Here is a 23,264-nt window from a genome sequence, read left to right as displayed (position 1 = left end):
GTGAGAGAGTGGTGGCGAGTGGGTATCTTGCCATCTGACTTTAATGGAGAGCTGAGAAGATAACCTGGAATGTGCCGTGTTTACCGGAAGCTACACACCTGTTCCTCATCGTACACGTCATATTCAGCCACGATATTCTGAACCTCGTTGACGGCGTCGTCCGTCTGGCTCTCTGTAAAGGTACTCTGCTCTTGGAACAAGGCAACGTTGACACTCGCGACACCAGCATATTCTTGATGCAGGATTTCCATGTAGTAGCTATAAGAGAAAGAAAAGCCTTTTAAGCCTTTTAAGCGATGGAACATTGTGTGCTGTGAATTAAAGAGTCTTCATTTTCTAAAGAGGTCATTAGAATAATTAACGTACTGTTGTCCTTCCTTTAGAGCCAGTACTTCAGACTTTTGCGATTGCATTTTCGTGAAATCTGAGACGTAACTTGTCTGGAACGCGACTTTAACCTAAAGTCAAAGGAGGTGGAGGAATATTTTATCACAATATGATCTTTGATGGCATCCTGGCGTTGTTTGATGGTGACGGCAGGTGTGCTCCACCTTGTCTTCGGGGCGGCTGGAGTTGCTGAGATAGAGCTCGCATCGGTCATCGCAGTGCAGGTATATGGTGTAGTTGGCGGTGGCCGGTGGCACAAAGAAGCCTCTGGATCGTGAGCTGAAATAATCAAGTTCATTCTGAAAAACCCTGGGCATGGAGTCGACCCAGTCTGCCCAGTATCCAGCCGTGTTCTCATTGTAGCCCCAGATGTCAGTCAGGTATCTGGGTCTTGTCCTGTTCCACACCTCCAGCTTTAAGCCTCTTCCACCTGGATTCAGAGGAAGTGCCAGTGACAAAATGGTGGTGCACCAAAATCGGGGTTCGGCAGATTAATCATTAATTAAACATCTGGAAACACCACCTTGGGTTCTCTGAAATTATATTACATAATTTCTGAAATTGTATTGCCAAAGAAATAGATCCCCGAATTTAAGAAATAATCAGGAGGACATCAAGCAGCTACGTTGACTGACTGAATATTATTATTGTTATCAGTTCACCGTACTCAGCACATCAAAGTCCTCAATTATCAATCATTGATCATCTTGACCGACAATGTTATCTTCTGTTGTCAAGCACGCTTTAGATGCACCCAGCGATGGAGATGTTTCGCCTTGTGTTAATGCTTTGTTCGGGCACCGACACGGAACATCGGCGGGGACAAATGCGGGTTAGCGTCACGCCAAAAGACAAAGGGAGGAAGAGGAGGCGGGTCCTAACCTGGGTAGACTGTCACGTTGCCGTTCATCTCGTGCTTGGCGGTTCTGCACGTGATTCTGTCGTCGGCCACCGTCTGGATTTCACAGGGCAGGCCTGAAGAAAAAGCAAATTAAATTTAGCAGATGGTGGTTTCTAAACTGGGGCCTGCAGAACGATTGACAAGAAACCAGCATCTCCTCCATCTTTTCTTTTTTTTGCAAATGAAATAATCTTTTAATAATTTTTTTGCTGCATTACTACATATTTATTCAGCTTTTGATGTTTTGTAGATACTTTTTCAGGGTGCATAGTTCCATTTTTTGTGTCAAGAGTTAAACTTTGATTACTCTGGCTGGTTACAGTTACACATGCTTTATCAGTAATATGCGATTCTTATTGTAGTCTTACAAACCTGATGATGAATATTATGTAAGACAGACGCTGTGTACTTTTGACAATGTACCACCTGCATTCTACATCTGTTTTATACCCATCTTCCTCATCGTGGGAAAAAGATTTTATTTGATAATGATTGAGCTGAAAGAAAAGAAAAAAAGGGGGGACGTCCTCCCCTTTCCAACATGTACTGTAACAAAATAGTTTGTTGACACATCACTTGTTGTAAAAGACTTGTTTGTCACGGTCTGTTGTGCTTCTCTCAGCCGCACGACAACCCTGTTGTTTCCTTTTGTTTGCTGCGTCTCAAAGTATGCACAGTTTGTGTTGGTGCTGAAAAGGATCATCCCCGTTGCACAACGGGTCGGGTTTTGTTTTTGGCTGAGACGCATCCATGCAACACTTTGCACCGCGTGACAACAGAAAACGCACAACGCGGCAACTGGGTGGCAGCTGATTACCTCCAACGAGAACGCGCGCAGGCTGGTCAGTCTGGTCGAAGAAGCGGCCGTAGATGGTCAACAGGGTTCCGCCCATGACGCTGCCCGTCGAGGGCGAGACTCCAGTCACCTCTGAACAGGAGACACAACGCGCATTTCACTGGAGTGAGAACAAACGCAACGCAGGGGGTACTTTGTGGTGAAAGTCTTACTGCGTGTCTTACCTGCAAAGGTCTGAAACATGGAGAGCTTTCCCAAAGCTGAAACCCTCAACAGCTTCTTGTCCGGTAAACTCCTGAGGATTTCAGAGATAAATCAATCCGCCTTTCTAGCACTATGTCTATTCATTTTTTCCTTCTAAGGTTGAATAAAACCTAAAGGTCTGAAAACGCAGACGGATTCTGTAACTGTGCATTACCTTCCAAATTCGCTGTCCAGAATGTAAGTCAAGTTGTGATGCCCTGTCGTAAACAAAACATGATTATCAAGACGTTTTTTAAGGCTTTTTTTAGGGATACTTTTCGAAAATACATCACTATTGGTGTATCCGTCAATTCTAATGTTCTGAGGTTATTGTCGTTCAGTCTAACATTCATGTGTTTATTTTTCTATTTGGGTCCATAGATTGCTCCTATGAATTAAGCCTCGTCTACATGTTCAAACATAGTATCTCAGAAGATTTGTCTTTATGTCAGTGATCATCTGAGGAAGTTTCCTGGATTCATGGAAGTCCATCAGTTCATATTTCTAGCTTCTACACTTGTTGTCTTCAATTTGTCACATAAATTTACAAATCATATCTTCAAAATTAATGTCTCTATATTATGTTTTACTGCCTCTTTTCTATATTCCAAATGTTCTTACAGACATACATCATTCTGAGCTTGATTCATACATTGTTCTATTCATACACACACATTGAAAATTGTTTTTTTTTTTTTTATGGCTTCATCTTTTTATTTTCTAATTCATGGAGTGATACAAAGGAGATATCCAAAATTCCCTCATTGACTCTAACGTGTCAACCAAACACTTTGAAACAAGAACCTGTCTTGATCCATATCTGTTCTGAAATCTATGCAAATGTGTTCATTGTTCGTGTGTTTGCATGTTTCAACATAACATATGAGAAAACATGTCATACGAAAAAGAAATGTCTTCATGTAAATAACCAACAGGGGAAGTTTAATAGCTAAAATCTGCAAGATTATTTTTTACCCTTTTACACCCTATTCACAAGTGGTACATCTCCTTAAAAGTTGCATTCAGAGCGTCTGCAATTAAGAAAACCTGCTCACCAACGTAGCTGCCCGTCATCTTGCAGCTCATGTATCCCCAGTTGGAAGACTCGGAGTCCAGTTGTAGGTTATATCTTCAGAAAATATTTGACAAACTTATAATACAGTGTTCACACCTTTTCCTCCTTCACCTTTATTCAACACATTCATGACACATTTTAACTTCAATCTATACGTGTTTGTTGTCCAGAGTGTTTTCTACATCAGCTGCGGACTAACTACTTACAGTTCATCAGAGTTTGGTTTAAGCAGCTCACATGGCATCCCTCCCATGTAGGCTCTGCAACCAAAAAAGGTCACATTCACTGAATTGATGTTCACAAGACTGGTGTGGTGTTTGTATCTCTCCTAAAACAAATTAGTTTTGGTTGGGATCATTTAAACTGTTTTCATGATCAATCTACTTTCTTTTAATGTGGACTTCTTTAAAAATGTGAATCCTTATATTTGAATACCTCAGAAACCTGACGTCGAGCCCGTTGGAGCTCCGGTCGGTGTTGCTCCCGTACACGTCGGTGAAGATAATTCCTCGCACTGTCACCAAGCTGCCTGCAAGAGGTCCGGGAGAAGGTTTCAATACAACAATGAGCGGGTGAACTGGGCCTGAGACCTGCAGAACTAAAGGGCCGCGTACCTGGGGGCCCGCTGGCCGGGCTCAGAGTACTGATAGTAGGCGTGCGGTACCGAACAGACTGAGAAAAGTCAGAACGGAAGGAGGGGGGGGGAGAAGTTCACATTAGAAACACGGCTGCGAGTTGGACCAACTTGACCTTTAAAGGGGTCTCCATTCGTCAGCTGCAGACTTACGAAGAAGCTGCACCGGTACGGCTTGTAGGCCCCTCTGCACACATCGGCATCGGGAATGGGGACACCGTCCACGCTGACACGGACCACGTACTGATCTACGGGCATGGCTCTGTGATGGACGCATGGGTCGTTTCAGATACACGTGCGTTCGGTATATTCACTTAGGAACAGGCCTTGATCCTGCAGCTACCTGGTGACACACGTGATCCGGTTGCCGTGCGTCGAGTCCCTCTCCACGTCGCAGGGGACCGACAGGCTGTCCGACACCAGGAACACGCGGTTGCCAAAATTGTCGTCTTTTGGATTGAGCTGGAACTGTCTCTCCTGGGCGAAGCCTGAATACAGGTTTGTGTAAAAAGATATATTTCATTTAGGCGAAGGCACCAACAAGGAAAAGGGACCTTTATCCGACTCTCCCACTAATGGAAACATATAACAGTCTGTAAATCCAAACATCCTATTTAATTAAAAATAGTAAATTGACTTAAATTAGTTTTATGAAATTGCTATTAACACTCACTTTTAGTAAGTTACTTGTAATTTATGGTTGGAAAATCTCACCAGCTCAGTCTGCTTGAGTTGGATTAATTTAGAAAAAGTAAGTTTTTGATAATTGTGCTTTTTTTCTGTGTTGGAATGTAGCTAAGTACATTTACTCAATACTGCATGAAAGTACAAAGTACTTGAGGGTTTTTTCATATTACTTTGTACTTTTACTCCACTACATTTTCAGAGGGAAACCATATATGTTTTACATCACTGCATATGTAATAATATAGGTGATATATAATAATAATAACCACAAGAGACATTTTCCTCTAAAACGATCTAAAAAAAAATATATTATAATAATCTACACCTAAAAACTAATTTTCATCATTTTTTAACAATACATAAACACTTTGTATTTAAAGGTTCTAATAAACAAAGAAAAGCAACTGGCTCAGGATCTTACCGATTCCGTCAATCATGATTCGCGTTGCTCCATTCGAGCTGCCTCGATTCGGAGTGAGTTGGTCAACGCGTTGAGCACCTGCGGCGCACGTCCAATAACGTCATTGCACGTATTAACAGCGCGATACGAGTGGCTGTGCCCGTTACTTACTGCAGCAGTGCCAAAGGGCGAGGATGAGAGCAGCCGCCTTCATCGGGGACTCCATGGCGGAGATTTCCCACAGAGCCGAGCTGCTGCTTCAGCTGCGGTCCGCTGTGCAGGACTGGAATCTATCGACACAGTGATCAAACAAGCATTTTAGCAAAAACTCCCAACTGTGCACAGTGTTGTTGACGAGCTTGATCTCTGCAGAGTCAGCGACGTGAGAGCGAGCGGAGCGCACCTGTCGTTACCTGTTGAGTGCGCTGCTCAGGTAGACGGATGGAACGAGAGACACCGCAAAGAGGCCGGGCTCTTTATTCCGCTGCTCCGGGGTTCCTCCCCTCACCTGGAACCGGGAGGAGGAGACTGAACAGATCAGCTCATCCTCTTGCAAACAACCAGCATGGTCTAAACACGTTGCCGAAGCCAGTCACGACACATTTGTTCACTTGCTGTCTGGCGGGGAAGAAGTGAAACTTCTCAGGAAACACACACAGTGATTCGAGTCCTAGTGATGGGAAACGATTCCATTCAAACATATTTGTATAGGAGCGCAGTCCCATAGTGCTTTGTAAAAAAAAAACACATTGATGGCAAAAATGTAATAATAAACAATCTATAAATATACAACAATCGTGGTGTGCCAATATTCTGTTGTTAAGGAAACGCTTCATTGGAAGTTAAGATTTATGTGGAAGGCAAACTTTTTTTATTACTTTACTTTTATTTATTTTTAAAACATCAACCGTGAAGTGCAGCAGCACCACAAGGCCTCGAGGCATCATGACTGAATCATCACCAGCTTCTATTTTTATCTTGTCTGCGTTTTCCACTTGAATCTTCATTTCCTTCACCTATAACAGTTTCATCACTTCCTGTCTGAAGAGACCTTAATCCCTCCTAAAGCAATTGGGGAAACAATGTCTCTTAATTATTCTTAAGAGACATTGTTTTAATGAGCAACGCAGGTTCTCAGAGATGCTAATGTGGATTAAAGGGTCATTTTATTATAACAGAGTGGAGAGTTCTGAAAGGCTTGAGAACCATTTAAAAAACACTTCTTGTGTTGGACAGAATTACTCTTTGAAACAAACAAACAGATCCTGATTAGCTGAAACGCACTTTATCAGCCTCGTGGTGAAAGGACTCTTCTGGTTATTGAACACTTGGAGAATGAAATACTTGTTATGAAAGCTGTATTGTAACGTCAGTCATCTATAAAGCTATCTATAAAAACTCTTCCTGTGTCTTCAGGTCTGTGACGAGTGAAGGATGTAAGATCAATGTGTTCTTTTCATACATTTTATTTCTGTGTGTGGAATATGCCTGACGTTTATCTGTTTATCTCTCTTTATCTGAGAGGAGAACATTGTGGACCATGGTTATCACACGCGCCTCACGGGTACATTCTGGCCAGGTCATGCATCCGATTGCTCAAATCAAAAGGTCTATACAGGCATCTTCAACAGACATCTTCCTGACCGGTGCTGTGGTCAAGAAGTCCTTTCAACACCGTGTCCAGTCTCACCTGAAACCGTGACCGACCCACGCCTGCACCCCCTGCAGTTTGCCACGGCAACATGTCCGTTTGGACGACGCAGTCAACGTGGCCCTCCACTTCATTCACCAGCATCTGGATTCCATAGCATCATTTTTCCATAATTTCTTCCTAAATTGTGTCCTTTTGGCACCATTTCTTTCTTCCTAAATGGTGTCCTACGACTTACTTGGCAATAAATGGTTCTTATTACATTTTGGCAAAACGCCTGACAGCTTGCTTTTCTGGCCGTGTTGACCAACAATCCTGTGCACGGAGGATTTATAAGCAGTACCATCAAAGTTCAGGATGACATGTCATGAGGTAGTGTGTTCCAATTGAATGAGTACTTCATAGGGCGCTGAAATTAAAAAGATAACTTGGAATTAATTTTGATTATCCTGTAAACTGATTGGGGTTGGAGGACGTGTGCAAAACGTCTTATATAAATGATTAAACATGACAGCTAACTTGTTCTCTTCTGATACCCGCTTATGAATTCAACGGTTTGCATAGAGGGAAAGAAAAAAGTGACTCTGCTCGAGTAGAAGTCAGAGCCACATGTCCAACTGGGCGAGTGAAAGCAAACATGAAGGTTGATCCCTGCCTCATATATGCAGACCGGAAGTCCAGCTCTCACAGTGCACACAACAAACTCAAAAATAGTCTGAGATAGTAATCACCTCTCCTTGTCACTGTGAGTAATCCCTGATGCCAAGTGTCACATTCTTTCCATGAAGTCATGACAGTAGAAAAAAATTAGTTCCCTACATGTTCAGAAAGTGACGTAAGACATGTTATCATCAACTTCCTCTGAGTAACACTAAAGAACCATAACTGACCAAAACTGAAATGTCACATGTCAAAAGCACAGTGAGCTCAGTCCATGAGGTGTTTGACCACAGAAAGAGTTTTTTTTGTTCAGGAAGCAATGTTTTTGTATATAAAGCAAGCATTACGCTCACTGCAATAATAATAATAATAATAATAATAATAATGAGTTATTCTGGCACCTACCATAATGTGCTAAAAATAAAGAGCGCCATAACTAAGCGTGAGAGGCAGACAAAGACATTTCTGTCATACCAGCTATCGTCTATTCATCAACGCGTTACTTAACACTTGGTCGGTTGAGAAACAAATTAAAATGGGGAAAAAAAAGACAGCAAATATTTTGGGTGTGAACAAAGACATCAAGTTAAATAACAGGTCTTCAGCTGCATCAAAGAAAAAGTCTAAACTCCCAATGACCAAAAATAGGCATGACTTTATTTTTCCCCCCCTTCTGCATGAAAAACTGAAATCAATATGAAAACACATGATAGATAAAGATAAAAAAAATAATAACACTTGAGCGTTGCTCACAATGGAAACAAACGAGTTTTCGATTTGAATTGTGAGTAAAAAACAAAAAGTGTCTAGACAGTGATCCATTCACAAGGTTGCGTGTTGCGCTAGAAAAGCTCTGATTCTCTGCAGGAGCTCCTTCTTCACGCTGTCCGGCACGAGTGCTGCATCAGAGGGAGAAGAAGCATTGGTACGGTCAGGGGGCCCGAACACGCGCAATGATCACTGCACTTTAACACGTTCCAGTAGTTGTGGACACTCATTGAGACGTTGGGGATTAAAAAAAAAAAAGCATCTTTTGTTCAATTGTAAAAAAGATTGATAAAATAAACAACAAATAATCTGTTCAGGGACGTGCGAGATGCAAACAAGCAAGATGTGAAGCAAATTGCAGTTTACAGATAACAACAGACAATACACATTTATTTATTTTTGTTTGTTTCATTTTTTAAAAAAAAAACGTAGTTATGTCGAACCATCAGTACTTTAACCTCTTTAAATCTCCAGTTAGCCACAATGCTCATACGGTAGCTTTAAGCGACGTGTTATTTAAATTATTTTCAGTTTCTTTAATGTTAAGATTTTGGTCTTGAAATAAAGCTTTTTTTTGGTTAAATAATTTTTTCTCAGCTATTTCTAAATAATTGTTGTTTTTTATTTTATACAAAAGTTTAAAATGTTACCATGTTCTTTATGGCTGCACCATATGGAAACATCTTGTGTTTTTGTAATGGAGACTATTAAGTACGTTTAATTGTTTCATTGACTTTAAAGTCCTCGTTGGTAATGTTGATTTAAAATGACATCCCAATTAATGTCTCTGTGTGGAATGAATAAAACTGATCACATCTGTTCTAGATGTTAGAAGCATTTAAGACATTTTTTTTAGTTCAACCCACAGCTGTGCTGCAGGTGTTGACTCCTCTCGTTTTTAGCTCTGTACTTCTTCCACCCCCTGCTGTTGGGTTTAAATTGAAAGATCCGTACCTCTGCCTTTCGGTGTGACTTCTGTGACCAGGTCCTCCACTGTGACGTGCTCCAGACCCTTTTCTTTGATCACATCTGCACAAAATAATCGATCAGTAGTGGCAGGTTCACCCCGTTACGCGCATGGATGCACGGCGTACCTTTGCAGTGTGCTTTGAGCTGATCCTTCCACCCGCACTCCACCAGCTTCGCCCTGAGCAACTCCTTCAACCTGCGGCCACACGTTTACATTCAATGCACCGTCTCTAGAACAATTTCACCCCCATGGTTGAATCACTGGAGAGTAACGCTCGACTCACCGCTCCCGTTCACCCATTTCTATCAGCTTTTGGTTTATTGCAGCCCTCATCTGGGAGTCTTTGCTCATGATCTGCCTCAAATCGCACACAAACACCAGCAGTTTAAGTTTGGATTCAACGATTTCAGGAGAATGTAGCTACTTAAACAAGTGTTTCATTTTGTAATTATGCGGTAGATGTTACCTTCTTTTTTTTGTCGAGATGGATCAGCTGGGGGAACACACGGTTCCTTCACACAAACCAACCGTCTAAAAACGCGAAAAGCGTAATGGTTCCGCTTTGGCGTCACTCAATACTGCCATCGTAATTTAGAAAGGAAAAACATTCGTTCATTCTAATTTACCCCCGCACGCATACGTGTTCTTTAGAACGATTAAATATATTAAAACATGTTCTGTAAACGCTTTGTGAGGAAATACAGGGACTCAACCTACCTTGAGTGCACGAGCAGCTCGTGTCCGCCGTGGAAAGGTCTCCGGGTGGAAAACCGGAAACGTGTGTCTTCCCACAGCATCCTCTTGATTCCCACTTGTGGTCAAGCCTGTCACTATCTAAAAAGACATGGCTACGTCGAATTATTCCCTGAAGGTCAACAGAGAGCTGTTGGACCCCGGCTTTGAAAGTTACAGGTTATCTCTGGACGCCATACCAACGTACGGCGTTGAGCTGGATGCTGGTGAGAGAAACTAACTAGGCTAGCAAGCGTGCTAGCCTAGCAATGCTAATTAATCACACCTGTAACCACGAGCAACGGGTCGAGTTGTTTAAGATAACATGCTGGTAATAATGGAAAACGTTGTAGTTTTATTAGTTTGAAAGCTAACTTACTCTTGCTGTAGCCCAGGGGCTAAAGGTCCCCAGTCTAGCTATAATTTAGGACAGAGTTGATAAACCTTTTTAAAGTATGGGCCAGCAATTAAAAATAAAGTCAGTTTTTTGCCACAAAAAAAAGCCATATTCAAGAACATACTTAGATTGAAATGAACAATTATGGTCTCACCTGCCAAGAGACAGAGATAATAAATATGGTTTGCCACTGGTTAGTGGGTCCCTAAGAAAAAGAGGAGTAACTTAACATAGTTATTTGTATTCAGTTCGTTGTTGTAATGACAACAATCTTTGCATAATATTAACACAACTTCTGTCTGTATGAAGCTACTGACAGCTTTGCTTGTTAGTGAGAAATTGATGTTGTCCTTAATGTGAAACATTCCCTTTTTAGGTTCATTGAACAGCCTTACAAACTGCACAAGATAAGAAAATACTGTTAGGAAAGGTATTTAAAAAAAGGAGCTGGTGGCAAGATGAGGAGGCTATGCATCAACTATTTTAATTACATCTGGCAGGAACGACTTGCCTTGTCTACAACGGCTCACTGCACGGTGTGAATAGTGCCAATAATCTGTAAAACAGATGATACATTAAGGGGTGAAAACCGGCGGACAGAGAGCACCAGCGGACTGACTACCGCCCTGAAGTTGTAAACCTGCAGTCTACCTACCGGTGATCAATGGGATCAACGCGTGTGTACGTCCTCCGACTCATTTCATTAAGACCTCACTGGAAAATGGGTTCTCGTTTTATTTGTTTAAGTTATATAGCATGCGCGGTCGATACACATGTCCCTCTATTGTTTTAGCGTCGCCATGCATCTCTGAATATTGATTCAGATGTTCCCATCATCTGAACGGCAGGCCGTTAAATCTCAAGCCGCGTTCCCATCATATGAACGGCAGGCCGTTAAATCCGTATCTGCCGGCCGCGTTTCGCTCTCAGCGTCACTCAACTATTAGTCTGCAACCTTGCGTGAGATTAATAATATGTTTACATGGATGTCCACTGTGTCACCTTAATTTGTAACAGGAGTTTAAGAAATCTCATTATACACATTATACACTATTTAAAAAAATCTCATTTTAATGCCTTATCTTAAGTTTCTGCTTCCCCTCATCTCCTGCAGCTGTGGAGGAAGTGAAGCTGAAGGACACTCACTACACCCTGGAGCACATGCGTGCTTTTGGCATGTACAACTACCTCCACCTGGACCCGTGGTACGAAGACAGCGTTTTGTTTGTGGACTGCAAAGGACGGGTTCTCGGCCTCACTGTCACACTGGTAGGCTTCTGAATCCTCCTGGACTTTAATGCACCTCACAAACCTGCAGGTGGTGACCAAACACTTGCATAATAGCAGCATCAGTGCACACTACATTTCTGACGTAATCTCAGGAGAAAGTCACGCTTGCCAATTTTACAAGCTGTGCTCTTGTTCAGGAGCACAGCTTGTAAAAAGGCCTAAAAAGCATAGATCATAGGAAACCTACAGGGGCTGACTCTCTATGGTTCACAAGCTAACTTGAGGATAGTTCTCAGTGCATCAGATATGAGGGTCTATCATCTGATATTGCAACTGTCTGCAAGGGTGTGGCGCAAATCTCTGTATTGGCTCCACTTTTATTTACCATTTATGTGAATAATCTGGGCCAAAATGTGTTGGCCGCAAACTTTCACTTATATGCAGATGACACTGTGATATGTTGCTGTGCGTCAACTCAGGCAATTGATCTGTTGCAAAATGCTTTTAATGTTGTTCAAAAATAGCCTTCAACTGAAGCTTGTTATAAATTCCTTGAAAAATAGATTTTTAATCCCAATAGAACTTTCCTAGTTAAATAAAAAAATATGCTTAATTAGAAATTTGAGTGGCACCGGTAACATCCATATTTTGCAGCATTGTGTGAATAAGCTAAAGATAACACCAAGATCTTATGACGATGAACAAAATCGCACCCGAGACCTTTTCACCAGGGACTTCTTTTATGTCCAAGACATCATTGACCATAATTAGAGGTAATTGGCTGTCTAAATGATGATGATCATCACTCTATAATCATGTGAGACAGTATTTCTGGCTTTCACTGGCATCACTAAATTGCCCTTTTTTTGTTGTTGGAAAATGTGTTGCTCAAATTGTAATTACAATCATCATACGGTAATTACCGTCCCTGATGAGCCTTTTCTCGCTTACATCTGCACGCAGGCGGTCCACGCTGAAAATGGTCTCAAAGGTGCATCAGGTATCGATGTAATATGCGGTGCACGCTCCATGGCAACAACGGCCTGCCGTCATTTTGAAACGGTTAGTTAAGTCGTTGATGTGCACGCGGCGGCATCTGTATCTCTGACTAATGAGCCTCCGTGGGACATGTTAGGCCAAGTCGCTTGGGCGGGTTTTGTCTGTCTTTGATGAGTTACACGTTTTTTTTTTCGTTATTCAGCTCCCAACATTTAGAATATTATCGTGTGGCCTTTGAGTCGGAAGAATTTGAATGGAAATCACCTTTTGCTGTGTTTCCTTTTATCCGATTTTAATTGCAGAATCTTTCCATGCAGAAGTTAAAGAGCTCCATTCAATGTGAAAGAAGTAAACTTGTTCCTTCATGGTTCAAAGCTTTCTCTGATTAAGTGTCTGTTTCTGTCTTTGAGTCATGACTGGACTGCCTAAAAAATGCATTTCCACAGTTGCAGTAGCAGTTAAAACTGACGGATCACTTATTTGAATTTATTCAACCATTTCCTAGATGATTTATATCACAAAATGAGTCACCTTTCAACCACTTTTTTTTGTCATAAATTAATGGATTTGGGACTGACAGCAAAACAAGCAGTTTTCTGATGTCACCTTGGAGTTTGACAAATTGTTCACTCTTTCACCATCTAATGGCATTAAAGGACACCGCCCTGGGGCAGCCAGTAGAGTTCTACCGTATAACCGCCAACTCTAGCCAGAGCGAGCACCGCCTCTGTGCGTCGCTCAACCTCACCTCCGCCACCTGGGCGGCTCTCTCCGACGGCGCCGGCCGACTCTACCTCCTCCGCACCGGCAAGAGGGGAGACAGCTCCCACACCAAGTGGGAGGTAAGTAGAAGGGCTACTCAATGGCTTGGCTGCTTTGGGTAATACACAAAGATGCTTTTCAAAGTTTTGCGTGTTTTACATAATGAAGACATCTTCGAAAGGTAAGTGGTGTCTGAATATCAATCAGGTTTTATTTATATTGAACCCTTTAAGCTAATCGAATGACCTTTAGAATGCTTTGCAAATAACTGAGAAGACAAAATGGAGATAAGAGTACACAATAATAATCAACAAATTAGAGTGAAATGGTATAAGAAAATATCTTAAAAATAATAAAAACCATAGCATAAAAACATAAAATCAGACCTAATAATTAATAACCCACAATAACCAATATTTACAATCACCATTATAATGTGAGAGTGACCGTAGCCATGACCTTTTATTGACCTCTTAGTGGTGAATTAGTGGTGTGTAATAAGTGCCGGTTGGTTTTCCGACGTCACGTGATAAATCATGCCGCCTTCAGTTAGGAACTCTTGGCAAACCTTTTTATTCACTGCAGGAGTTTTCCTCATTCATTCTGGTTCACGTCCCACATCAGCCCTGAGTAGATCACCAACATGGAGCTAAAACACCCAGACTCCCTGCTCATTGTTCTCTGAGGCTTCAACAGAGCAAACCTCAGCAATTAACGGCCTAGATGCAGACGGCACACTACTCTATAACACAGAATGCATCCCACTCCGATCACTGAGGGGTTCATCTTATCTCGGCCTACGGGCAGGTATTAAAATCTACAAAGCCTGTGGTGGTCCTCAAGACTTTGAAGAGATGAACCAACGATGCAAAGGTGGAAAGGTGGAAATACAGTCCTGCTTTGTCTGCACTGATTGCAGGGTCTTTGAGGCTGCTGGATGAGTCACACTGTGACATCGTACATCAGTTTTTGTGAGAATCTGTGTGTGCGCAGACATACATCCACAATGCACTGATGAGAACTAGACCTGAGACGTGTCCCCCGGAAGATGAACGTGTCACTGTATTCGAGTCGGTGAGGTGGCCGGACCTTGTTATCTATTGTCACTATTGTAGCCAGTCGATTCATTCCAAATACACAGGTTTTCAAGCTTCAAGAGCTGAAACATAAGCAACTAATAATTGTCTTTATTGCTGTTTAAAGGTGCCAAAATGTCCTAAAATAGTAAACGAGTATTGTGTATATTTTCAAATATTTTGTTTTGCCCAAAACACAAATGTTTTTGATTTACAGTTTATGGAAAAGGAGCAAATCTTCACGTTGGAGAAATTTAAAACAAATGAATGTTTATTCAATTGCATCATATGGATGCTGAATTAGTATTTGTTTCAGATAGTCTGCAGAAATGTAGTTTTACACGCACAGCTTGCCTGTCGTTGTTAGTCTTCTCACCAAATTGACCCAGATTTCCCATCTCGCATTAACCGCATTTGCTTATATGAAAACTAGCCTCATTGTATTAACATTAATAGCATTTTGCCATCACTCAACTTTGCCAAAGAGTTGCGTTTTGTTGATTTGTGTACCCGCAGCCTCTGTTCAGTGAAGACACGGGGGAGCCGTTCACTGTCCTCCACAGCGTCTCGCATGTCCAGGAGGGAGTCCACACCATGGAGGTCCTGCTGCTGCGCATCCAGAAGGACCCGCAGGAAGCCAAAGGAAGCGGATACTCCGTGGCTCTCGAGTGGATCACAGTCGCCAACACCGCAGGGCATGGTGGGTAGTTCACTGGCCTACCATCATTTCTGTAATCGAGCATGAAGTGAAACTAGAAAATGCATTTCCTGCTGAAAATGCGTTGGAATGCAAAAAGCTGAAAGCTGAAATGAACTTTTTAAAATAGCTGAAAATACAGAAAGTTGAAGGGAATTTGAATACATTTGCTGAAATTATAGATATTAGAAAAGCTGAAATGAATTTGAAATTACTGAAAATACAGAAATGGGAGAAGCTGAAAGGAATTTCAATAGATTTGCTGAAAAAGCAGAAATGAAAACAGCTGAAATAAATTTGAAATATTGCAAAAAAATACAGAAATGAATATTGAAAAATTGCTGTTGATAGAGGCATAAGAATAGCTGAAATTATTTTAAAGAACTGCTGAAAATACAGGAAGTGGGGAAGCTGAATTTCAATAGATTTTCTAAAAACAGAAGTTGCAGGAGCTTAAATTTGTTTAAAATTGTTTGTAGTAATATTAGTAGTAGTATTAGTTATAATTGTGGTATTAGTAGTACTAGCAGTAATAGTAGGTTTAGTATCAATAGCAGTAGAAACAGCTGTAATACTATTAGCCATAGTCGTATTTGTAATAACATTAGTAGTAGTTGTAGTATTAATAGCAGTAGAAATACTAGTAGTATGGTAGTAGAAGTATCAGTTGTAGTACTAGAAGTACGAGTAATATTCGTAGTGGGAGACAGAATGTTTGTTATTCAAACTAAGAAGTTTTTAATTAATAGGCCTCATCACAAACATTACAGTAAAAATTCCCTCCATGTGGCTTTTATTTTGAAATTATTGGATTGGGTGGGTTGGGGGGGTGTAGATAGAGGGAGGGAGGGTGAGAGGGTGAGGAAGGGAGGGGTGGTGAGGAAGAGATAGAGGGAGAGAGAGAGGAGGAGAAATAGACAGACATACTGACTGACTGAGTGATTAACAGTAAGAAGAGGTCAGGGTGGAGGGGGGAGGGGGGGCGAGTGTCTTTATCATATTGGTCTGTTGACAGAAAGCATAGCTGCGTCATGTGACTCCACTAATCAGGTCATTGGAGCAGCTGTGAGTCACACACAGAGATACTGCAGCGTGTTTACGAGTAACCACGGCAACGGCGCACCTATTGCATTGGGTGGGGTGGGGGGGTGTAGATAGAGGGAGGGAGGGTGAGAGGGTGAGGAAGGGAATGGTGGTGAGGAAGAGAGGGAGAGGGGAGGAGAATTAGACTGACTGACTGACTGAGAGTGATTAACAGTAAGTAGAGGTCAGGGTGGAGGGGGGAGGGGGGCTAGTGTCTTTATCATATTGGTCTGTTGACAGAAAGCATAGCTGCGTCATGTGACTCCACTAATCAGGTCACAAGGAGCAGCTGTGAGCCACAGACAGATCCTGCAGCATGTGAGTGCTCGTAACCACGACAACGACGCACCTGTGCGGCTGCAAAAGTGCAGACACAGGACAGCGAGTTACACAGAATCCACACCTCAAACAAATGAGAACCAGCGCAAAACTATAACAGCTATCTAAAAAAATACGGCGTTTGTATGAGACCCAAGACTCTACCGAACGCGTGGATGTGCTTTTTATGTCTGTCCGGTAATAAATACGGCTCATATGGCCGTTTACAAAACGTGTACCTTGTGGATTTTTGTGAGAAATATGTCGGCAGATTTGTATTGGAGCCTATGGGGCTTTTGGCAGAGGTTGTGTCACTCAAACACTCCTTGCGCCAAAACTAAAGAACTCTGGGATTCCATGAACACATTAATCCAATCAGCACAACCATACCCTCATTAATCTGAAGAAATGAAGCCTCTAGAGTGTATACTTTGGCTGCAAGGACAGAAGTTCCATATTTTTTTTACCAGATTCCTGCGATGCCCCACACTCTAGCCGTCGAGGTCCCCCTCTAGCAGACGCAATACACACTCATGTAAAAGTCAGAAACGGAGCGAAGAACTAGTGAAACATAATCAGTGATTATGAAAAAAGTACAATAGATATCAAGAAGCAGTTTTTTTCATAAAATAGTTAAGACTTGTGTCAACATTTGAAAGTTGAAATGGTGTCTGTAGCTGAAAGATTTGCGAAGCTGAAAAATCTGAAAGTTGAAGAAGTTTAGGAGGATTTGAAGGCAAACTCCATTTGAAAACCATGTTAAAATATTAATGATTATTGATTTATATAAATTCAAGCATAAGATGTAGAAAGCTGAAAAGTCATAGCCCTCAAGCCAGAAAGGAGCTGAACATTTTAATATTTGAAGGATTTTAATAGCTGAAAATGTGAAGGAGTTGAAAGGGGGCGCGGAAGAAATAGAAGAAGTTGAAGAAACTAGAAAAGGCATTTCCTGCTGAAAATGCGTTGGAATGCAAAAAGCTGAAAGCTGCACTGAATATTTAAAAATAGCTGAAAATACAGAAAGTTGAAGGGAATTTGAATACATTTGCTGAATATTTAAAAATAGCTGAAAATACAGAAAGTTGAAGGGAATTTGAGTACATTTGCTGAATATTTGAAAATAGCTGAAAATACAGAAAGTTGAAGGGAATTTGAATACATTTGCTGAAATAAAAGATATTAGAAAAGCTGAAATTAATTTGAAATAGTTGAAAATACAGAAATGTGAGAAGCTGAAAGGAATTTCAATAGATTTGCTGAAAAAGCAGAAATGAAAACAGCTGAAATAAATGTGAAATATTGCAAAACAGAAGTTGCAGGAGCTTAAATGAATTTTAAAAAGTACAGAAATAACAAAAGCTGAGATGAATAAAAAGAGGTTTAAAATTGTTTGTAGTAATGTTAGTTGTAATTTGGGTATTAGTACTAGCAGTAGAAGTCGGTTTAGTATCAATAGCAGTAGAAACAGCTGGAATACTGATACTATTAGCCATAGTAGTATTTTTAATAACATTAGTAGTAGTTGTATTAATAGCAGTAGAAATACTAGTAGTATGGTAGTAGAAGTATCAGTTGTAGTTCTACTAGAAGTACTAGTAATATTCGTAGTGGTTATAGTAGTATTTGAAAGAGCAATGCGTATTTCAACGAAACCACTTCATGGTTAAGGTACAGATAATCATTGAGGCTTTTAGTTTGTAATGATGGAATTGGGTGAGGGGGGGTTGGGAGACAGAATGTTTGTTATTCAAACTAAGAAGTTTTTAATTAATAGGCCTCATCACAAACATTACAGTAAAAATTCCCTCCATGGGGCTTTTATTTTGAAATTATTGGATTGGGTGGGGTGGGGGGGTGTAGATAGAGGGAGGGAGGGTGAGAGGGTGAGGAAGGGAGGGGTGGTGAGGAAGAGATAGAGGGAGAGAGAGAGGAGGAGAAATAGACAGACATACTGACTGACTGAGTGATTAACAGTGAGAAGAGGTCAGGGTGGAGGGGGGAGGGGGGGCGAGTGTCTTTATCATATTGGTCTGTTGACAGAAAGCATAGCTGCGTCATGTGACTCCACTAATCAGGTCATAGGAGCAGCTTTGAGCCACAGACAGAGATCCTGCAGCGTGTGAGCGAGTAACCACGACAACGGCGCACCTAATGGATTGGGTGGGGGGGTGTAGATAGAGGGAGGGAGGGTGAGAGGGTGAGGAAGGGAATGGTGGTGAGGAAGAGATAGAGAGGGAGAGGGGAGGAGAATTAGACAGACTGACTGACTGAGTGATTAACAGTGAGCAGAGGTCAGGGTGGAGGGGGGAGGGGGGGCCAGTGTCTTTATTATATTGGTCTGTTGACAGAAAGCATAGCTGCGTCATGTGACTCCACTAATCAGGTCACAAGGAGCAGCTGTGAGTCACAGACAGAGATCCTGCAGCATGTGAGTGCTCGTAACCACGACAACGGCGCACCTGTGATCATTAACGATCTACTGCAAAAGACAGAGACATGGCAGCAAGTTACACAGAATCCACACCTCAAACAAATGGGAACCAGCGCAAAACTATAACAGCTATCTAAAAAATACGGCGTTTGTATGAGACCCAAGACTCTACCGAACGCGTGGATGTGTTTTTATGTCTGTCCGGTAATAAATACGGCTCCTATGGCCGTTTACAAAACGTGTACCTTGTGGATTTTTGTGAGAAATATGTCGGCAGATTTGTATTGGAGCCTATGGGGCTTTTGGCAGAGGTTGTGTCACTCAAACACACCTTGCGCCAAAACTAAAGAACTCTGGGATTCCATGAACACATTAATCCAATCAGCACAACCATACCCTCATTAATCTGAAGAAATTAAGCCTCTAGAGTGTATACTTTGGCTGCAAGGACAAAAGTTCCATACTTTTTTAACCAGATTTCTGCGCTGCCCCACACTCTAGCCTCGAGCTCTCCACTCTAGCAGACGCAATACACACTCATGTAAAAGTCAGAAACGGAGCGAAAAACTAGTGAAACATAATCAGTGATTATGAAAAAAGTACAATAGATATCAAGAAGCAGTTTTTTTCATAAAATAGTTGAGACTTGTGTGAACATTTGAGAGTTGAAATGGTGTCTGTAGCTGAAAGATTGGCGAAGCTGAAAAATCTGAAAGTTGAAGAAGTTGAAGAGGATTTGAAAAGCAAACTCCATTTGAAAACCATGTTAAAATATTAATGATTATTGATTTATATAAATTCAAGCTTAAGAGCTAGAAAGCTGAACATACATAGCCCTCAAGCCAGAAAGAAGCTGAATATTTTAAAATTTGAACGGTTTAAATAGCTGAAAATGGGAAGCAGTTGAAAGGGGGCGCGGAAGAAATAGAATAATAATAATAAGTTTAATAAAGATTAGAAGAACAATACTTGGAATGCTTAAAGCATTCCAACTAATAACTAGAAAAAGCATTTCCTGCTGAAAATGCGTTGGAATGCAAAAAGCTGAAAGCTGCACTGAATATTTAAAAATAGCTGAAAATACAGAAAGTTGAAGGGAATTTGAATACATTTGCTGAATATTTAAAAATAGCTGAAAATACAGAAAGTTGAAGGGAATTTGAGTACATTTGCTGAATATTTAAAAATAGCTGAAAATACAGAAAGTTGAAGGGAATTTGAATACATTTGCTGAAATAAACGATATTAGAAAAGCTGAAATTAATTTGAAATAGTTGAAAATACAGAAATGGGAGAAGCTGAAAGGAATTTCAATAGATTTGCTGAAAAAGCAGAAATGAAAACAGCTGAAATAAATGTGAAATATTGCAAAACAGAAGTTGCAGGAGCTTAAATGAATTTTAAAAAGTACAGAAATAACAAAAGCTGAGATGAATAAAAAGAGGTTTAAAATTGTTTGTAGTAATGTTAGTTGTAATTTGGGTATTAGTACTAGCAGTAGAAGTCGGTTTAGTATCAATAGCAGTAGAAACAGCTGGAATACTGATACTATTAGCCATAGTAGTATTTTTAATAACATTAGTAGTAGTTGTATTAATAGCAGTAGAAATACTAGTAGTATGGTAGTAGAAGTATCAGTTGTAGTTCTACTAGAAGTACTGGTAATATTCGTAGTGGTTATAGTAGTATTTGAAAGAGCAATGCGTATTTCAACAAAACCGCTTCATGGTTAAGGTACAGATAATCATTGAGGCTTTTAGTTTGTAATGATGGAATTGGGTGAGGGGGGGTTGGGAGACAGAATGTTTGTTATTCAAACTAAGAAGTTTTTAATTAATAGGCCTCATCACAAACATTACAGTAAAAATTCCCTCCATGGGGCTTTTATTTTGAAATTATTGGATTGGGTGGGGTGGGGGGGTGTAGATAGAGGGAGGGAGGGTGAGAGGGTGAGGAAGGGAGGGGTGGTGAGGAAGAGATAGAGGGAGAGAGAGAGAGAGGAGAAATAGACAGACATACTGACTGACTGAGTGATTAAGAGTGAGAAGAGGTCAGGGTGGAGGGGGGAGGGGGGGCGAGTGTCTTTATCATATTGGTCTGTTGACAGAAAGCATAGCTGCGTCATGTGACTCCACTAATCAGGTCATAGGAGCAGCTGTGAGTCACAGACAGATCCTGCGGCGTGTGAGTGCTCGTAACCACGACAACGCCGCACCTGTGCGGCTGCAAAAGGGAGAGACATGGCAGCAAGTTACACAGAATCCACACCTCAGACAAATGGGAACCAGCGAAAAACTATAACAGCTATCTAAAAAATACGGCGTTTGTATGAGACCCAAGACTCTACCGAACGCGTGGATGTGTTTTTATGTCTGTCCGGTAATAAATACGGCTCCTATGGCCGTTTACAAAACGTGTACCTTGTGGATTTTTGTGAGAAATATGTCGGCAGATTTGTATTGGAGCCTATGGGGCTTTTGGCAGAGGTTGTGTCACTCAAACACTCCTTGCGCCAAAACTAAAAAACTCTGGGATTCCATGAACACATTAATCCAATCAGCACAACCATACCCTCATTAATCTGAAGAAATGAAGCCTCTAGAGTGTATACTTTGGCTGCAAGGACAAAAGTTCCATATTTTTTTAACCAGATTCCTGCGATGCCCCACACTCTAGCCTGCGAGGTCCCGCCTCTAGCAGACGCAATACACACTCATGTAAAAGTCAGAAACGGAGCGAAGAACTAGTGAAACATAATCAGTGATTATAAAAAAAGTACAATAGATATGAAGAAGCAGTTTTTTTCATAAAATAGTTGAGACTTGTGTGAACATTTGAGAGTTGAAATGGTGTCTGTAGCTGAAAGATTTGCGAAGCTGAAAAATCTGAAAGTTGAAGAAGTTGAAGAGGATTTAAACACGATCTCCATAGGAAAACCATTAGACGAAATATTCATGATTACTGATTTATATAAATTCAAGCTTAAGAGGTAGAAAGCTGAACATACATAGCCCTCAAGCCAGAAAGGAGCTGAATATTTTAATATTTGAACGGTTTAAATAGCTGAAAATGGGAAGCAGTTGAAAGGTGGCACGGAAGAAATAGAATAAGAATAAGTTGAAATAAAGATTAGAAGAACAATACTTGGAATGCTTAAAGCATTCCAACTAACTAGAAAATGCATTTCCTGCTGAAAATGCGTTGGAATGCAAAAAGCTGAAAGCTGAAATGAACTTTTTAAAATAGCTGAAAATACAGAAAGTTGAAGGGAATTTGAATACATTTGCTGAAATTATAGATATTAGAAAAGCTGAAATGAATTTGAAATTGCTGAAAATACAGAAATGGGAGAAGCTGAAAGGAATTTCAATAGATTTGCTGAAAAACCAGAAATGAAAACAGCTGAAATAAATTTGAAATATTGCAAAAAAATACAGAAATGAATAGTGAAAAATTGCTGTTGATAGAGGCATAAGAATAGCTGAAATTATTTTAAAGAACTGCTGAAAATACAGGAAGTGGGGAAGCTGAATTTCAATAGATTTTCTAAAAACAGAAGTTGCAGGAGCTTAAATTTGTTTAAAATTGTTTGTAGTATTAGTTATAATTGTGGTATTAGTAGTACTAGCAGTAATAGTAGGTTTAGTATCAATAGCAGTAGAAACAGCTGTAATACTATTAGCCATAGTCGTATTTGTAATAACATTAGTAGTAGTTGTAGTATTAATAGCAGTAGAAATACTAGTAGTATGGTAGTAGAAGTATCAGTTGTAGTACTAGAAGTACGAGTAATATTCGTAGTGGGAGACAGAATGTTTGTTATTCAAACTAAGAAGTTTTTAATTAATAGGCCTCATCACAAACATTACAGTAAAAATTCCCTCCATGTGGCTTTTATTTTGAAATTATTGGATTGGGTGGGTTGGGGGGGTGTAGATAGAGGGAGGGAGGGTGAGAGGGTGAGGAAGGGAGGGGTGGTGAGGAAGAGATAGAGGGAGAGGAGGAGAAATAGACATACTGACTGACTGAGAGTGATTAACAGTGAGAAGAGGTCAGGGTGGAGGGGGGAGGGGGGCGAGTGTCTTTATCATATTGGTCTGTTGACAGAAAGCATAGCTGCGTCATGTGACTCCACTAATCAGGTCATAGAAGCAGCTGTGAGTCACAGACAGAGATACTGCAGCGTGTTTACGAGTAACCACGGCAACGGCGCACCTATTGCATTGGGTGGGGTGGGGGGGTGTAGATAGAGGGAGGGAGGGTGAGAGGGTGAGGAAGGGAATGGTGGTGAGGAAGAGAGGGAGAGGGGAGGAGAATTAGACAGACTGACTGACTGAGAGTGATTAACAGTAAGTAGAGGTCAG

General features: G+C 40.9%; 3 protein-coding genes across 6 annotated transcripts in view; 1 reads left to right on the top strand and 2 right to left on the bottom strand.

Moving 5' to 3' along the window:
* pkhd1l1.1 (PKHD1 like 1, tandem duplicate 1) overlaps positions 1-5,662 on the bottom strand; it is a 32,043-nt gene extending 26,381 nt beyond the window's left edge. The window contains exons 1-16 of one of the 2 annotated variants that reach the window (XM_078081169.1): positions 5,537-5,662; positions 5,295-5,413; positions 5,145-5,222; positions 4,380-4,524; positions 4,190-4,298; positions 4,017-4,074; positions 3,838-3,931; positions 3,609-3,662; positions 3,383-3,456; positions 2,503-2,545; positions 2,309-2,379; positions 2,106-2,216; positions 1,270-1,362; positions 552-817; positions 367-458; positions 99-258 (exon numbers count right to left, since the gene is read on the bottom strand). In XM_078081169.1, the coding sequence (XP_077937295.1) occupies positions 99-258; positions 367-458; positions 552-817; positions 1,270-1,362; positions 2,106-2,216; positions 2,309-2,379; positions 2,503-2,545; positions 3,383-3,456; positions 3,609-3,662; positions 3,838-3,931; positions 4,017-4,074; positions 4,190-4,298; positions 4,380-4,524; positions 5,145-5,222; positions 5,295-5,349 (1,503 nt within the window). In that variant the 5' untranslated portion in view covers positions 5,350-5,413; positions 5,537-5,662. Of the gene's footprint in view, positions 1-98; positions 259-366; positions 459-551; positions 818-1,269; positions 1,363-2,105; positions 2,217-2,308; positions 2,380-2,502; positions 2,546-3,382; positions 3,457-3,608; positions 3,663-3,837; positions 3,932-4,016; positions 4,075-4,189; positions 4,299-4,379; positions 4,525-5,144; positions 5,223-5,294; positions 5,414-5,526 lie in introns of both variants that reach the window. The other variant, XM_078081170.1, reaches the window with a different exon arrangement.
* Positions 5,663-8,069: 2,407 nt separating this feature from the next.
* Positions 8,070-9,988, bottom strand: LOC120825929 (transcription and mRNA export factor ENY2-2). Of its 3 annotated transcripts, none has more exons than XM_040187778.2 (6): positions 9,890-9,988; positions 9,639-9,750; positions 9,456-9,530; positions 9,297-9,367; positions 9,157-9,231; positions 8,070-8,333 (listed from the first exon to the last, which is right to left on the bottom strand). In XM_040187778.2, the coding sequence occupies exons 3-6, from the start codon at positions 9,521-9,523 to the stop codon at positions 8,257-8,259; spliced, it is 291 nt and encodes a 96-aa protein (XP_040043712.1). In that variant the 5' UTR covers positions 9,524-9,530; positions 9,639-9,750; positions 9,890-9,988; the 3' UTR covers positions 8,070-8,256. The 3 variants fall into 3 exon arrangements, with proteins under 3 accessions (XP_040043712.1, XP_040043711.1, XP_077937294.1); XM_040187777.2 differs by having other exon boundaries at positions 9,456-9,526; XM_078081168.1 differs by having other exon boundaries at positions 9,456-9,526; positions 9,639-9,971.
* nudcd1 (NudC domain containing 1) overlaps positions 9,921-23,264 on the top strand; it is a 63,540-nt gene continuing 50,196 nt past the window's right edge. The window contains exons 1-4 of the mRNA XM_040187775.2: positions 9,921-10,131; positions 11,416-11,570; positions 13,187-13,372; positions 14,885-15,068. Coding sequence (XP_040043709.2) covers positions 10,017-10,131; positions 11,416-11,570; positions 13,187-13,372; positions 14,885-15,068 — 640 coding nt within the window. The 5' untranslated portion in view covers positions 9,921-10,016. The remainder of the gene's footprint in view (positions 10,132-11,415; positions 11,571-13,186; positions 13,373-14,884; positions 15,069-23,264) is intronic.

This window comes from Gasterosteus aculeatus, chromosome 10 (genome assembly GCF_964276395.1).
Source record: "Gasterosteus aculeatus chromosome 10, fGasAcu3.hap1.1, whole genome shotgun sequence".
Taxonomy (NCBI): Eukaryota; Metazoa; Chordata; class Actinopteri; order Perciformes; family Gasterosteidae; genus Gasterosteus; species Gasterosteus aculeatus.
Note: the sequence above shows the minus strand (reverse complement) of the source record. Positions and strands in the feature narration are given on the sequence as shown.